General features: G+C 53.5%; 1 protein-coding gene across 3 annotated transcripts; it reads left to right on the forward strand.

Annotated features, from left to right (window-relative positions):
* On the forward strand, nt 1-15,858 carry TRIM50 (tripartite motif containing 50). 3 transcript variants are annotated; one of them, XM_012449034.3, is made up of 7 exons: nt 1-184; nt 845-1,257; nt 7,280-7,375; nt 8,752-8,982; nt 9,093-9,115; nt 11,417-11,541; nt 14,880-15,858. In XM_012449034.3, exons 2-7 carry the CDS (start codon nt 859-861, stop codon nt 15,467-15,469), a joined length of 1,464 nt encoding a protein of 487 aa, XP_012304457.2. In that variant the 5' UTR covers nt 1-184; nt 845-858; the 3' UTR covers nt 15,470-15,858. The 3 variants fall into 3 exon arrangements, with proteins under 3 accessions (XP_012304457.2, XP_012304458.2, XP_021527906.2); XM_012449035.3 differs by having other exon boundaries at nt 9,096-9,115; XM_021672231.2 differs by lacking the exon at nt 7,280-7,375.
* Nucleotides 15,859-16,808: the final 950 nt, after the last annotated feature.

Raw genomic sequence — 16,808 nt, forward strand, 5'->3', positions numbered from 1 at the left:
AGGGGAGGAGAGAAGGGGTAGAGACCAGGAGTGGTGCAGGCATCTAGCTGCTCTTCCACTGCTGTCTCCGTGTCTGCTGTTCTCTGCTGGGAAGAAAAGAAGGCTGAGCGATCACTTGAACCACTGGATCAGTGATGCTGGCTTGAGGTGGTAGTGGGAGGCCCAGCGGATCGTGAGGAGCCAGGTATTCCAATGTTGGGCTTCCTGGGGGCTGCTGGTGCTTCTCCTGTCTCATTGACAAGCTTTTGCAGGGAAGCAGGTGGGAGATCAGGGGAGAGACCTCATAGGTCCCAGGCTCTCTAGAATTACCTGGGAATGTCCCCTATAAATGCAGAGTTCTGGGTCTCCCTGGAGACCCCCTGAAGCAGATCCTCTGAAGGTGGAGCTCTGGAATCTCTATTACGCCTGTGTTTTCAACAGTTTCTGGAACGTTTCGGAACTGATCTAGAAGGTTGGGGAGCTTTTCCAGGTTTTGCTGTCCAGTCCTAGGTCTGGGTGCCTGCTGGGGCTGGACCCTGCATTATTAGGGTCACTGCAAATGACTCTGCAGATGGCCCCTTTCATGTTTGCCTCCAAATTTGAGTAAAAAATGTAGACACACACACACACACACACACACACACACACACACACACAAGTATCTTCAAGGGACCAGTTTTTTCCTTGCAGTCTTTCGTTTTACAGATGGGGTAAATGCTCCAAGGTCATGTGGGTTAGGACTGGAATCCAGGACTGAAAGTCTTTCCTTTAAGATTCTGGTGGTCCTTGGAGTTGAGGGTGGTGGGTGAGTTCTGGACAGAGGGAGGGGAGGGGACAGGACTGAGGATGGAAGCCTGTGTTTCAGCCCAGGCAGTGTAGATGGCTTGGCAGGTGAGCCTGCCCGAGCTGGAGGACCGGCTTCAGTGTCCCATCTGCCTGGAAGTCTTCAAGGAGCCCCTGATGCTGCAGTGCGGTCACTCCTACTGCAAGAGCTGCCTGGTCTCCCTGTCCTGCCACCTGGACGCCGAGCTGCGCTGCCCCGTGTGCCGGCAGGCGGTGGACGGCAGCAGCTCCCCGCCCAACGTCTCCCTGGCCCGGGTGATCGAAGCCCTCAGGCTCCCTGGGGACCCGGAGCCCAGGGTCTGCGTGCACCACCGGAACCCACTCAGCCTCTTCTGCGAGAAGGACCAGGAGCTCATCTGTGGCCTCTGCGGTCTGCTGGGCTCCCACCAGCACCACCTGGTCACGCCCGTCTCCACCGTCTACAGCCGCATGAAGGTGGGGAGCGGGTTAGGGGGACGGGGGCGGGGGAGCGAGGGATCGAGGGTGGCAGGGCCCGTGGGGATGGGATCCTGTGCTCTCTGGCGCCGTCACCTGGCCATAAAAGGATCCAGCTATCCTCGATTTCCCTCCAGCCCGCTTCGGCGCATTCATTCCTCAGCGTGAAGCTGTACGCATGGTCCCCTCCTCCCCGCCCACCTCTTCCCTTTCTCTCTTCTCTTTCACCTCTTACTCTCTCTCTTTCTTTTCTTTCTTTTTCTTCTTTCTTTTTGGAGACAGGTCTCACTCTGTTGCCCAGGCTGGAGTGCAGCGGTGCAATCACGGCTCACTGCGGCCTCCAACTCCTGGGCTCAAGCACTCCTCCCACCTCAGCCTCCTGAGTAGCTGGGACTACAGGTGCACACCACCATGCCCAGCTCGTTTTTTATATTTTGTAGAAATGGGGTCTTGTTATGTTGCCCAGGCTGGTGTTGAACTCCTTTGCCTCCAACGATCGTCCTGCCTCGGCCTCCCAAAGTGCTGGAATTACAGGCATGTGCCACTGCCCTTTGCCCCTTGTTTCTGGACACTCCCTTGTTTGCACTCTGGTGCATGAGCGTGGAGACTTCATTTTGTTCCCTGGTGTATTTCAGTGCCTGGAGCCATGCCTGGCACATTGTAAATGTCCAAAATGCTGAATCAGTGAATTCCTGGCTTTATAGGCCATTACCCCAAACCTAGCAGATCATCCTTTAAGACAAGTACTAATAATACCTGGCTGGGTGTTAAATATATAAAACACCTGTAAGCCACCCAGCCACGTGTTTTATAACAGGTGTTTTATATATATAATACCCAGCCAGGTGGTATTATTACTTTGGGAGGCTGAGGTGGGTGGATCATTTGAGTCCAGTAGTTTGAGACCAGCCTGGGCAACATAGTGAGACCCTGTCTCTACAAAAATTTCAAAATTAGTCTGGTTGGCCGGGCGCCGTGGCTCATGCCTGTAATCTCAGCACTTTGGGAGGCTGAAGTGGGTAGATCATGAGATCAGTTCAAGACCAGCCTGGCCAAGATGGTGAAACCCCGTCTCTACTAAAACTACAAAAATTAGCCAGGTGCGGTGGCAGGTGCCTGTAATCCCAGCTACTTGGGAGGCTGAGGCAGGAGAATTACTTGAACCCCAGGTGGCAGAGGTTGCAGTGAGCCGAAATTGCACCAATGCACTCCAGCCTGGTCAACAGAGTGAGACTCCATCTTAAAAAACAAAATATTTAAAAAATAAAATTAGCCTGGCATGGTGGCCTGCACCCACAGTCCCAGCTACTTGTGGGGCTGAGGTAGGAGGATCACTTGTGTTTAGGAGTTTGAAGCTGCAGTGAGCTATGATCGCACCACTGCACTCCAGCCTGGGCAACAGACCAAGGCCCTGTCTCAAAAAATAATAACTCTGCCTTAGGTTACTACTCAGAGCTGAGGTTTATGAAGATGTTTCATCTACACAGTTTCATTCTTGAGAACAAATTTGCAAGGCAGGGAGGGTGGGGTTACTATTGTTTTACAAATGAGTAAACTAAGGCACAGGAAATGGGTTTGTTTTTTTTTTTTTTTTTTTTTAGAGACGGGGTCTCGCTATGTTGCCCAGGCTGGAGTGCAGTGGCTACTCACAGGCGCGATCCCACTACTGATCAGCATGGGAGTTTTGACCTGCTCTGTTTCTGACCTGGGCCGGTTCACCCCTCCTTAGGCAACCTGGTGGTCCCCCGCTCCCGGGAGTTCACCATATTGATGCCGAACTTAGTGCGGACACCCGATCGGCATAGTTCACTACAGCCTAGAACTCCTGGGCTCAAGTGATCCTCCCACCTCAGCCTCCCGAGTAGCTGGGACTACAGGCACGCGCCACTGTGCCCGGCGGAAATGGGTCTTATCCAAGGTCATACAGCTCGGCAGTGGAAGAGCCAGGACTCAGACTGCAGCCAGCTCTCCACTGCGCATAGATCAAGAAAGGGCAGGAAGGGCCAGGTGCAGTGGCTCAAGCCTATAATCACAGCACTTTGGGAGGCTGAAGTGGGTGGATTGCTTGAGGTCAGGAGGTTGAGACCGGCCTGACCTACCTCGTCTCTACTCAAAATACAAAAATTAGCCAGGTGTGGTGATGCACACCTGTAATCCCAGCTACTTAGGAGGCTGAGGCAGGAGAATTGTTTGAACCTGGGAGGTGGAGGTTGCAGTGAGCCGAGACCACGCCACTGCACTCCAGCCTGGGCAACAGAGCGAAACGTGGTCTCATAAATAAATAAATAAATAAATAAATACTAAGTTCCTCCCAAAGTTAGTTCAGCCTATGCCCAGGAATGAACGAGGACAACTTGGAGGTTCGAAGCAAGATGGAGTTGGTTAGGTCAGATCTCTTTCACTGTCTGTTACAAATTTGTAACGGCAGTTTCAAGATCACCTAGAACGTGGATCCTGCATAGTCTCAGGTGGTCAGGGATGGCTTCCTGGAGGAAGCGGGCTGCTAAGCTGAGACCTGTGCAACAAGGAGGACGTGATAGGAAAAGCAGAAGAGGAAAAGCATTCCAGGCATAAAGACAGCACGTGCAAACCAGACGGCAGACAGCATACTGCATTTGAGGACACAGAAGTTGTTCCATAAAGGTGGTGGGGGCGAGATAGGCAGTGTGAGGGCGAGGCCAGTGTGACCCGGGAAGGGATTTGGAGTTTATTCACAGTATGAGGGGGGCAGGGCGGGGGCGGGAGGGTTTTAAGCAGGTGAGGATGTGCTCAGATCCCTCTGGCACAGGGTAGCTTTGAGGGTGAGGCTGAAGGACGGAGCGAGGGATGAGGGTGCCAGGACCTAGGTAGGTGGGAACTGGGACAAAGGCCTGGGGCAGACCAAAGATGAATTTTGAAAAGAAAAAACCCTGGCAACTGTTTGTGGCAAGGACTCAACCTCCTCCCTCTCCCTCCTTGTAATTTTCCCCTTGCACAGATGAAGTGATCGCAGGGAGGATGCGGTGTGGGCAGGTGGAGTGGGAGGTGCCTGGGGATCTGCAGGCAGGTTGAGGGGTGTGCAGACCAGGAGAGTGATGGGGCTCGGCCAAGAGATGTGAAGGTTCTTCCTCCGGGCGGTCACTGAAGCCCCCTTTAGTGGAGAAGACCAACCCAAGAGAGTGCACAGTGATAAGGGAAGACACTGATGATGACCCCAAGGGGTGCCAGGCTTAAAATCTGGATTGAGTGAGAGAGAGCCCTGAAAAGGGGATGGAAAGAATGGTCAGAGTGGAACACTGGCTGAGTGTGGCCTCCCGGCAGTCAGAGAGGCAGAGCATTGTAGGAGGAGGTCATGTGTGTGGAATGGCTTTGAGGACTGAAAAGCGTCTATCAGACGTCGCTGTAAGAACTGTCTTGGCAAGAGCAGGTTGAGGGGGTTGTGGAAGGGAGAAGCCAACTGTAGGTGAGGAAGCTGAGTTTGTGTTTTATTAGTTGATGGGAAGGAGGGAGGGAAATAGGCTGGAAGCTTGTCCATCCTTTGTGGTTAGGATCTAGCAGCCAGCTCGGGTCCCTGTTTTAGATCTGGGCTTAACTTTTTTGAGGGGGGCGGGGGTAGAGACAGAGTCTCACTGTTTTGTCAGGGCTGGACTCAAACTCCTGGCCTTAATTGACACTCCCACCTCGGCCTCCCACTGCAACACGGAATGCAACTAAATTGCACTCCCTTATCACCCTCTTGTGGGCGTTCCTGTTGCCTCCTGTTTACTGAGATCTTGAGATGCTTGATTGATGGGTGTATTGATTTGCATAACTTAGTTCCTCTCACTGGAAAGGAATGAGTCCCATCTGTCTGCCTGGGGAGGGGGACATTGGAATCCCTTCTTGGGCCACTGTGAGATACCCTGAAGCTTCATTCTGCAGAGCAAGGACTCTGTCCGTTTATGCCAGCAAGTGCTTTATTCTTTACCCAACTCCCTTCCTGAAAGACCCTTGCAGCTCTCTGGTGCTTCGGCACGATCCAAGCCAAAGATTCCGTACATTGCGTGGGTAGAAACAGACAGGGGCTGTGGTCAAGTCGTGGAGTAGATAGTGGTCCAGGCTAGGTCAGATTTGGGCCCAGGGCAGTCCAGGAGAAGTGCATTTATGTCAGCCTGGGGAGGTCGTAAATCCATGCTGTGTCCAAGCCCACCAGGAATGGATTCAGGTGTTTATAGGTGGGGGATTCCCCAGGTTTAACCCAGGCCCATGTAGGCACCATTGGCCCTAGAATTAGCCTCACTTGGCGCCGGCCTTTTTGTGATGGCTCCTGATCAAATACCCACTAATTCTGGATCTGCTGGTGACCAGAGTTCATCTGGTGGGCCCCCTACAGGCAGCATTCAATCCAGAAAGTGCCAGCATCACATGGTAACTTCTGGTAGCTGTAACATTCAGTGACTCTCCATGTCATGCAGAGCGGGGGAGGGGTGACATCGAGACCCTCTTATGCCTGGGAAATTCCTGTTGTCAATGCAGAATATTCTTTTTTTTTTGGAAAAATAGAGCTGAGATCTCACTATGTTGCCCAGGCTGGTCTCAAACTCCCTCAAGTGATCCTCCCACCTTGGCCTCCTAAAGTGCTGGGATTATAGGCATGAGCCACTGTGCCCAGCCTAGAATATTCTTGAATTATTTTATTTTTTGAGATGGAGTCTCACTATATCACCCGGGCTGGAGTACAGTGGCACCATCTTGGCTCACTGCAACCTCCACCTCCCAGGTTTATGCGATTCTCATGCCTCAGCCTCCCAAGTTGCTGGGACTACAGGGGTGCACCACCATGCCTGGCTAATTTTTGTATTTTTTTTTTTTTTTTGAGACAGAGTCTTGCTCTGTCGCCAGGTGCCAGGCTGGAGTGGAGTGGAGTGATCTTAGTTCATTGTAACCTCCACCTTCCATGTTCAAGCAATTCTTCTGCCTCAGCCTCCCGAGTAGCTGGGATGACAGGTGCGAGCCACCACGCCCAGCTAATTTTTTTTTTTTTGAGACAGAGTCTTGCTGTGTTGCCAGGCACCAGGTTGGAGTGCAGTGGCACGATCTCGGCTCACTGCAACCTCCTCCTCCCGGGTTCAAGCAATTCTCCTGCCTCAGCCTCCCAAGTAGCTGGGACTACAGGTGTGCGCCACCATGCTCACCTAACTTTTGTATTTTTTTAGTAGAGATGGGGTTTTACCATGTTGGTCAGGATGGTCTTGATCTCTTGACCTCGTGATCCACCCACCTTGGCCTCCCAAAGTGCTGGGATAACAGGTGTGAGCCACCGCACCTGGCCTAATTTTTGCATTTTTAGTAGAGACAGGGTTTCACCATGTTGGCCAGGATGGTCTTTATCTCCTGACCTGGTGATCTGCCTGCCTCCTCCTCCCAAAGTGCTGAGATTACAGGCGTGAGCCACCATGCCCAGCCAAGTTTTTTTTTTTTTTTTTTTTTTAATAGAAATGAGGTTTCACCATGTGATGAGGGGTTTCACCTCAAGTGATGTCCTACCTCAGTCTCCCAAAGTGCTGGGATTACAGGCATAAGCCACTGCTCCCAGCCTATTCTTTTCTTTTTTGAGACAGAGTCTTGCTCTGTCACCCAGGCTGGAGTGCAGTGGCATGATCTTGGCTCATGCAACCTCTGCTTCCGAGGTTCAAGCAATTCTGCCTCAACCTCCCAAGTAGCTGGGATTACAGGCACGCGCCACCACACCTGGCTAATTTTTGTATTTTAGTAGAAACGGGGTTCTGCCATGTTGGCCAGGCTAGTTTTGAACTCCTAACCTCAAGTGATCCACCTTCTTTGCTCTCCCAAAGTGCTGGGATTACAGGCGTGAGCCACTGCGCCTGGCCTATTCTCGAACAATTTAACCTGTTTTGGACTCAGGGGCACCTGGGTGGCTCTGGTTTCCACCCTGGTTTCCCTGGGAGTGCTTGTGCCATTAAGATACTCCCAAGAAGGTGACTCAAGGAGCTGGGAGGGGAAGGGATCAGCTGCTCATGGAGCCATGGCCTGCTGCCTCCAGGAGGAGCTTGCAGCCCTCATCTCTGAGCTGAAGCAGGAGCAGAAGAAGGTGGATGAGCTCATCGCCAAACTGGTGAACAACCGGACCCGGATCGTCGTGAGTGCCCTTCCCTCTGCCCCTGCCGGGGACCGGCCACCTTCACTTTCCTGTAGAGCTCAGTTCTCATTGGTCTTTTACTGAAAGCCATGCCTTCCATATAAAGCCAGAACTCAATGCATTCCGGGGCAGGGTGGGGAAAGCGCAAAGCCTCTTAGGGGAATTCAACCCAGTTGTCGTCAGGACTGGCTCCAAGTTGGTTTTTGTCCTCTGTGTCCTTGGGACTGAGATAACCCAGGACTTGAGTCCCAGGGGTAAACAGCTCAAAGCACGGGTGTGACTCCTCCGCCCCTGTGCCACCTGTGTCTGCTTGACCTTGCCAGCCTGCCATGGTGCCCTCCTAGTACTTGGGTGCACAGGCATGGAGAGGTTGGCAGCCCTGGGCGCTGGCTGATCTCCCGAAATGAGAGGTGCATGGGGCTGGGAGGTGTGGAGCCCCAGCCCTGGAGGTGGCTGTGAAGCGGAAACAGGAGCCAGGCAACATCCAGGGGCAGCAGGCATCCCTTGTTTACCCTCCTCACTGTTGCGCTACAGGTGGTATCAGTCCTGCTGCGCGGAGGCAGAGCTCAGAGTTCTGCGGGAAGTTCTGCTCCCTCATGGTGAAGCCTGCTCTCCCAGGGCCTTCCAAATCCTGTGGTAAAACAAAAGCCTACATGCACTTTTAGCAGCTGAAATAGCCAGTGTAGAGTGTGGTGGCATGCACCTGTAATCCCAGCAACTTGGGAGGCTGAGGCAAGAAGACTGCTTCGGGCTGGGAGTTCGAGGCTGTAGTGAGCTATGATCATATCACCACACTCCAGCCTGAGCAACAGAGTGAGACCCTATCTCTTTTTTTTTTGAGATGGAATCTCACTCTGTCATGCAGGCTAGAGTGCAGTCGTGCAATCTTGGCCCACTGCAGCCTCTGCCACCCAGGTTCAACCGATTCTCCTGCCTCAGCCTCCCGAGTAGCTGGGGTTCTAGGTGCATGCCACTGCGCCTGGCTAATTTTTGTAGTTTTTAGTAGAGACGGGGTTTCATCATCTTGGCCAGGCTGGTATTGAACTCCTGACCTCATTATCCACCCACCTCGGCCTCCCAAAGTGCTGGGATTACAAGCTTGAGCCACCGCACCTGGCCGAGACCCAGTCTCAAAAAAACAGGCCAAAGCAGAGCCACTGCATCTGAAATGGGAGCTGGGGGTCACCCTCCCCACGGCCACCTCCAGGACTCCCCAAGCATGGTGTGAACTCCCTGTCTGGCGTCAGCCCATGCAGCCTCCCCTGGGACTCAGGTCCCAGGACCAGCCCGGTCAGGAAGGCCCTGGGGATACCGAGGCCAGCCAGAGCCTGGCAGCCTGGCTGTGACTCCACAGTGACCAGCCCTCCCTGTCCCAGAATGAGTCAGATGTCTTCAGCTGGGTGATCCGCCGGGAGTTCCAGGAGCTGCACCACCTGGTGGACGAGGAGAAGGCCCGCTGCCTGGAGGGGATAGGGGGTCACACCCGTGGCCTGGTGGCCTCCCTGGACATGCAGCTGGAGCAGGCCCAGGGAGCCCGGGAGCGGCTGGCCCAAGCCGAGTGTGTGCTGGAGCAGTTCAGCAATGAGGAGCACCACGAGTTCATCCGGGTGAGTGGGCAGGGAGGCAGCCCCTCCCCATCGCCCCAGGACCTTCCTCTTCTAACAGTGCCCTGGCTTCCCACTCCCTAGCCTTAACTTCACTCTCTCTTGCCTTCCAGAAGTTCCACTCCATGGCCTCCAGGTAATAACCTTGGAGAGAGCTCAGCCAGGGTCTGGTGGCTGCGGGAACGGGCATCTCAGCTGCACTGGCTCCTCCATTCAGCTTAACCAGCTCCTCCCAAGCAGCTGCCCACAGCTGGCTCTGTAACTGAGCCCAAAAACAGAGGAAAGTCACCTCCCTGCCTTCAAGGGTCTCGCAGATGGGTGGGGAGGCAGATGGTGAACTGTGGGTACCTAGAACAGCAGAAGTTCATTCAAGCTACAGAAATACTAGAGGAGGGTAGTTCATGCCTGCAGTCCCAGCACTTTGGGAGGCCAAGGCAGGAGGACTGCTGGAGGCCAGGAGTTCAAGACTAGCCTGGCCAACATAGTAAGATTCATCTCTACAAAAAATACAAAAATAAAAAAATTAGGCCAGGCATGGTGGCTCACACCTGTAATCCTAGCACTTAGGGAGGCCGAGGCAGACAGATCACGAGGTGAGGAGTTCGAGACCAGCCTGGCCAGCATGGTGAAACCCCCGTCTCTACTAAAAATACAAAAATTACCAGGCATGGTGGTGCGTGCCTGTAATCTCAGCTACTCAGGAGGCTGAGGCAGGACAATCACTTGAACTGGGGAGGCAGAGGTTGCAGTGAGTCAAGATCGTGCCACTGCACTTCCAGCCTGGGTGACAGAATAAGACTTGGTCTCAAAAACAAAAAAATTAGCTGGGCGTGGTGGCATGTGCCTATAGTCCACGATACTCACGAGGCTGAGGCAGGAGGATTGCTTGAACCCAAAAGGTTGATGCTGCAGTGAGTCATGATCATGTACTGCACGACCCAGCCTGGGTGACAGAGCAAGCCCGTCTCGGGAAACAAAACACTAGAGGAGGAGCAGAGGGCCCGGCAGAGGGGCACAGGCCTGATGGCTGAGAAGGGCCCAGGCAAGCCGAGGGAGCGGTCCTGTAAAACGGGAGTGGTGTGCAGACTCTGGTTATGAGAAGCTCAGTGTGGCTGGGTGTCAGGCAGGGGATCGGAGGAGGGGAAGCTGGGAGAGGCGGGAAATGGCCACAAGCGAGGCGGCTCGAAACTTGCTCTGCAGATCGTGGGAAGAGAGTGGGTTCCTGTTCTAGACCCAACAAATGAACACATCGTGCAGTTCCCAAGCCTTCCTCACTCACTGTTTATGGGAGGCTCCTTGTTTCCCAGATTTCTTTTAGTCTTAGAGACAGTTTGCTTAGGAGACATGGGTTTATTTACATATTTATTTAAAGATGGGGTTTCACCACTTTGGTCAGGCTGGTCTTGAACTCCCAACCTCAGGTGATCTGCCCACCTTGGCCTCCAAAGTGCTTGGATTACAGGCGCGAGCCACGAGACATGGGTTTAAATGAAGGGACAGAGGCTGGGTGCGGTGGCTCACACCTGTAATCCCTCCCAGCACTTTGGGAGGTCAAGGCGGAAGGATCACTCGAGGTAATGGTGAAACCCCATCTCAATGAAAACTACAAAAATTAGCTGGGTGTGGTGGTGTGCGTCTGTAATCCCAGCTATTCGGGAGGCTGAGGCAGTAGAAACACTTGAACCTGGGAGGTGGAGGTTTCAGTGAGCTGAGATTGTGCCACTGCACTCCAGCCTGGGTGACAGTACGAGACTCCATCTCAAAAAAAAAAAAAAAAAAAGTCTGGGCATGGTGGCTCATGCCTGTGATCCCAGCACTTTGGGAGGCCAAGGTGGGTGGATTGCTTGAGCTCAGGAGTTCAAGACCAGCCCGGGCAATATGGCGAAACTGTCTCTATGATAACAAAAAGATTAGCTGCGCGTGGTGGCACATGCCTTTGGTCCCAGCTGCTAGGTAGGCTGAGGTGGGAGGATCACTTGAGCCCAGGAGGTCAAAGCTGTACTGAGTCAAAATCACGCCACTGCACTCCAGCCTGGGTGACAGAATGAAACCCTGACTCAAAAAGAAGACATTTTACTTGGCCCCATAATTGGTTTCTGATTGGCAGGTCTGGTGTGGGGCCTGATAACCTGCATTTCCGACCATTTCCCGGGGGGTCCGTTGGCTTTCCAATGGGAACAGGTTGGACCGATTTCCACGCAGCACTGCTGGTCCCCAAACCTGCACTCTGAGAAGCACTGCTATAGTGTGTTCCCCTTCTAGGATGGAGCTGGGTCCTCTCTGAAGAGGCTGTGCAGGGGAGGGGACGATGGGCATTGATGGGCATCATGACTGCAGTCCTGCGCTGTGGATCTGGCTGGGTAGACATAGCTAGGATGGAGGGGTGGGCAGGCCACGTGGTCCATCGCTCTCTTGTACTGTGAACTCTCACCTGCAGGGCAGAGCTGCAGCACGCCCGGCCCTTGGAAGGCGCTTTCAGCCCCATCTCCTTCAAGCCAGGCCTCCACCAGGCAGACATCAAGCTGACCGTGTGGAAAAGGCTGTTCCGGAAAGTTCTGCCAGGTGAGACCCTGACCCATCCTCCTTCCTGAGGGCTGCCGCCCAGGGCGGGTAGCAGTGCATCGACTGTGTCAGAGAGAGGTTAAGCTAAAGAGAACTCTGTAGACGGAGGTTTGCGGAGGGTCCTGGTGAGAGCATGGGACTGAGTTTCTGAACAGCCTGGGTTCCCCCTCACTCCATCCCTTCCTAGGCAGTGGCTGGGCAAGTTGTGTCCTTTCTGAGCCCCAGGTTCCTCAGGTGTGAAGTGGAGTATTAGCACCCACCAGGCTGGGAGGCAGCGTTTGTATACAGACACACGTGTTGCAGTTTAGTAGTTCATAAATGGTATTAGGTTGGTGCAAAAGTAATTGCAGTTTTTGCCATTTCTTTTAAAAGTAATATACTTTTTGGCCAGGCACAGTGGCTCACGCCTGTAATCCCAGCACTTTGGGAGGCCGAGGAGGGCGGATCATCTGAGGTCAGGAGTTCGAGACCAGCCTGGCCAACAGGGTGAAACCTTGTCTCTACTAATAATACAAAAAATTAGCTGGCTGTGGTGGCACACGCTTGTAACCCCAGCTACTTGGGAGGCTGAGGCAGGAGAATCACTTGAACTGGGGAGGTGGATGTTGCAGTGAGTTGAGATCATGCCACTGTACTCCAGCCTGGGCAACAAGAGCAAAACATCGTCTCAAAAAAAAAAAAAGTCCTTTTTAATGGCAAAAACCGCAATTACTTTTGAACCAACCTATTAGTTATTGCTCTCTGTCAAAAACAGCTCAAACACATTTCATTCCTTTATTACTAGCATGTTCTTTTGTACATAGGGAGATTGCTAACAGTGATTTCATCCACCAAAGGCAAAAATAGGGTTTATATAAAAGAAGGGGCCAGGCATGGTGGCTCATGCCTGTAATCCCAGCACCTTGTGAGGACAAGGTGGGAGGACTGCTTGAGGCCAGGAGTTTGAGACCAGCCTGAGCAACATAGTGAGACCACATCTCTACAAAAAATAATTAGTGGGGTGTGGTGTCATGTGCCTGTGGTCCCAGCTACTCAGGAGGCTGAGGCAGGAGGCTCACTTGAGCCCAGGAGTTGGGAGGCTGCAGTGAGCTATGATGGCACCACTACACTCCAGCCTGGGCCACAGAGGAGACTTCATCAGTAAGTAAGAAAGGAAGGAAAAAAAAAAAAGGAACAGGGCTGGGCGCGGTGGCTCACGCCTGTAATCCCAACACTTTGGGAGGCCAAGGTGGGTAGATCATGAGGTCAGGAGTTCGATACCAGCCTGACTAACATGGTGAAACTTCATCTCTACTAAAAATACAAAAACTAGCTGGGTGTGGTGGCACACACCTGTAATCCCAGCTACTTGGGAGGCTGAGGCAGGAGAATCACTTGAACCTGGGAGGCGGAGGTTGCGGTGAGGTAAGATCATGCCACTGCACTCCAGCCTGGGCAACAGAGTGAGACTCCATCTCAAAAAAAAGAAAAGGAAAGGAAAAAATTGCAGTCTGTGAACTGTGAGTCTTGTTTGTACATTTCACATTTCTTTTTTTTTTTTAAGGAAAATTTGTATTACCTTAACATACAGAAAACTCAACAGTGTACATTTTACCCCGTTTAGTGGTGGGTTCTTTAATCTTTACCTTTTTGAGCTTGACAATGTGAGCCACAGACTTGGGACCCAGGACACTGCCTCCCCAGTGACAGTGGATCTCATCACATCCGTCGTTGTAATTAGTCCTGGTAGCTTCCACCAGCTTAGCCAAAGCTCCTTTGTCTTCCGAATGAACCTGTGTGAAGGCGACAGTGGTGCAGGTGTTCCTGGGGACTAGATGTCCCAGCCTTGCCTTCCCCTTGATGATGCAGTCAGGGACCCCCATTTTACAACAGAGGGCAGGCAGGAAGACAGCCAGCTTGACGGGACCCACGCTGTCTGCAGTCACCACTAGCTGTCTTTTTTTTTTTTTTAAATGAGATGCAGTTTTGCTCTGTTGCTCAGGCTGGAGTGCAGTTGTATGATCTCGGCTCACTGCAACCTCTGCCTCCCAGGTTCAAGCAATTCTCCTGCCTCAGCCTCCCGAGTAGCTGGGACTACAGGCGTGTGCCACCACGCCCGGCTAATTTTTGTATTTTTAGTAGAGACAGGGTTTCATTATGTCGGCCAGGCTGCTTGCAAACTCCTGGCCTCAAGTGACCCACCCGCCTCAGCCTCCCAAAGTGCGGGGATTACAGGTGTGAGCCACTCTGCCTGGCCCAGATGAGCCTTCTTGTTCTCCACCAAGGCGGTACCGCTGTTAATTCCTGCTCCAAGGACAGGTGGCCTCTCAGTGGGGACGTCCCTCTTGCCGGCAGTTTTCTTCTCAGCCAGGGCCAACAGCTTCCGCTGCTTGTCTCGCTTGGCCTCTGGTCTGTACTTGTGGGCCAGCTGAAGCAGCTGAGCAGCGGTTGCACAGCCCAGGGCCTGGGTGAACTGGTTGATGGCAGGAGGCACTTTCAGCCACTTACAGAGGATGCCTGTCTCCGCTGCAGCCTGACAGAGTGGGACCACTGCACAAAGTGGGTGAGGCCCCTTTTGGCTGGAGGTCTTGCCAGTGCCAAAAGTCTTAAGCCTTTTCTCAAACGGGATTCGCCACTTTCTTTGCCTCCTGCTCTGGGTGACAGAGCAAGACTGTCTCAAAAAAAAAAAAAAAAAAAAAGAAAAAGAGCAAAGCAGAGGAAGATTAGAAGGACATGTACAGAAAAGAAGGCCACGTGAAGACGGAAGCAGAGGCTGGAATGACATGGCCACAGGCCTGGGAACACCAGGGTTCCCTGGAGGGGGGAATTCACATTTCTGGGGTGAACGGATCAGCCGGTAGCTCGCAAAAAGCTCAGGTGCGCTAGTTTGTCCCTGAATAGGCTGACTAGGCTAGAAAATCCAACAGCGGCAGTTGTTATGGGTTCTCCAGAAAACCCTGAGGGTTGAGCTGTAGTCTCATGGGACAGGTGTCTTCTGGGTCCTTCCCACAGCACCTCTGCCTCAGGCAGGTGGGCCAGAGCCCCTGAGCCCAGTGTTCCCAGCCACCTCAGCCCCTACAGCCCACCAAGGTGGCTCCCTTTTATATAAACCCTGGCTTTGCCTTTGGTGGATACAATCACCATTGATCTTCATGTACAGCTCCATCCCCTCATGCATTCATTCATTCAGCAGCCCTGTACTGGCCCCTTCTAGGCCCTGGGGCTAGAGAGATGAGGCTGACAGAGCCCTTCTCCTTGGGGAGCTCAGGGCTTGCATCAGCCTCTGTGGGGGCAGTGGGGGGGGGGGGGTCTATGGCCCTCTGCATGGCCTCACAGGCCCTCTGTGATCTTTTTCCCAGCCCCAGAGCCTCTCAAGCTGGACCCTGCCACTGCCCACCCGCTCTTGGAGCTCTCCAAGGGCAACACAGTGGTGCAGTGCGGGCTCCTGGCCCAGCGGCGTGCCAGCCAGCCGGAGCGCTTTGACTACAGCACCTGCGTCCTGGCCAGCTGCGGCTTCTCCTGTGGCCGCCACTACTGGGAGGTGGTGGTGGGCAGCAAGAGTGACTGGCGCCTGGGGGTCATCAAGGGCACAGCCAGCCGTAAGGGCAAGCTGAACAGGTCCCCTGAGCATGGCGTGTGGCTGATCGGCCTGAAGGAGGGCCGGGTGTATGAAGCCTTCGCCTGCCCGCGGGTGCCCCTGCCCGTGTTGGGCCACCCCCACCGCATTGGGGTCTACCTGCACTATGAGCAGGGCGAGCTCACCTTCTTCGACGCCGACCGCCCCGATGACCTGCGGCCGCTCTACACCTTCCAGGGCGACTTCCAGGGCAAGCTCTACCCCATCTTGGACACCTGCTGGCACGAGAGGGGCAGCAACTTGCTGCCCATGGTGCTGCCCCCTCCCAGTGGGCCTGGCCACCCCAGCCTGGAGCAGCCCACCAAGCTGTAGGGTCCTGCCAGCCCACAGGCCCATCCCTGCGGGGCACCGGGGACTCGTGGGTTTCTGCTGGGTCCCGAGGTGGTATCTTCATGGTCTAGGAAGGTCTTCAAGCCTGTGTCCCTGGAACATTTAATCATAGAGAACAAGACCCCAATCCCTTTCCCGTCAGCCAGGGGGGTATTTGTAAACTTCTGCCCCCAGGCCTTGGCAGCCACAGGACACACACAGCTCCCCGCGGTCCCTTCTAACCACGCCCTCTGCGCAGACGCTGCCAACTGAGGGCAGTAGTCCCACACGTGCCTTTTCCTCATCACTGGGAACTTTCTACTACTACCAAGGATAATAAATCTGACATTATTTCACTTTAAATTATTTGCAAATATTAGTTGCTGTACATACATACTGCTTTATGCTTGAGTCTTTTTATGTTTTTTTGAGACAGTGTCTCACTCTGTCTCCCAGGCTGGAGTGCAGTGGTCTGCTCTCAGGTCACTGTAACCTCCACCTCCCAGGTTCAAGCGATTCTCCTGCCCCAGCCTCCTGAGTAGCTGGGATTATAGATGCGTATCCCATGCTCAGCTAATTTTTGTATTTTTAGTAGAGATGGGGTTTTGCTGTGTTAGCCAGGCTGGTCTTGAACTCCCGACCTCAGGTGATCTGCCCGCCTCGGCCTCTCAAAGTGCTAGGATTACAGGCATGAGCCACTGTGCACGGCCTTGAGTCTTTATTTTTAGAGATAGGATCTCGCTGTGTCACCCAGGCTGGAGTGCAGTGGTGCAATCATAGCTCACTGCAGCCTTGACCTCCTGAGCTCAAGCGATCCTCCTGCCTCAGCCTCCTGAGTAGCTGGGACAAATGTCTGCCACCATGGCCAGGTAATTACATTTTTACTAGAGGCTAGGTGCAGTGGCTCACACCTGTAATCCCAGCACTTTGGGAGGCCAAGGCGGGTGGATCACCTGAAGTCAGGAGTTTGAGACTAGCCTGACCAGCATGGAGAAACCCCATCTCTACTAAAAATACAAAATTAGCCTGGTGTGGTGGTACATGCCTGTAATTCTAGCTACTTGGGAGGCTGAGGCAGGAGAATCGCTTGAACCCAGGAGGCAGAGGTTGCGGTGGGCCGAGATTGTGCCACTACACTCCAGCCTGGGCAACAAGAGTGAAACTGTGTCCCAAAAACAAACCAAACAAAATTTTTAGTAGAGACAGGATCTTGCTATGTTACCCAGGCTGGTCTGGGCCTCAAGCAATCCTCCCACCATGGCCTTCAAAGTGCTGGGATTACAGGTGTGAGCCACTGTGCCTGGCCTTCCTCTGCCTCTGTCTTACAGGGATACCTGTGATG

The sequence above is a fragment of the Aotus nancymaae genome, unplaced genomic scaffold (assembly GCF_030222135.1).
Source record: "Aotus nancymaae isolate 86718 unplaced genomic scaffold, 86718_ANA_hifiasm-v0.15.2.pri h1tg000012l, whole genome shotgun sequence".
Classification (NCBI taxonomy): Eukaryota; Metazoa; Chordata; class Mammalia; order Primates; family Aotidae; genus Aotus; species Aotus nancymaae.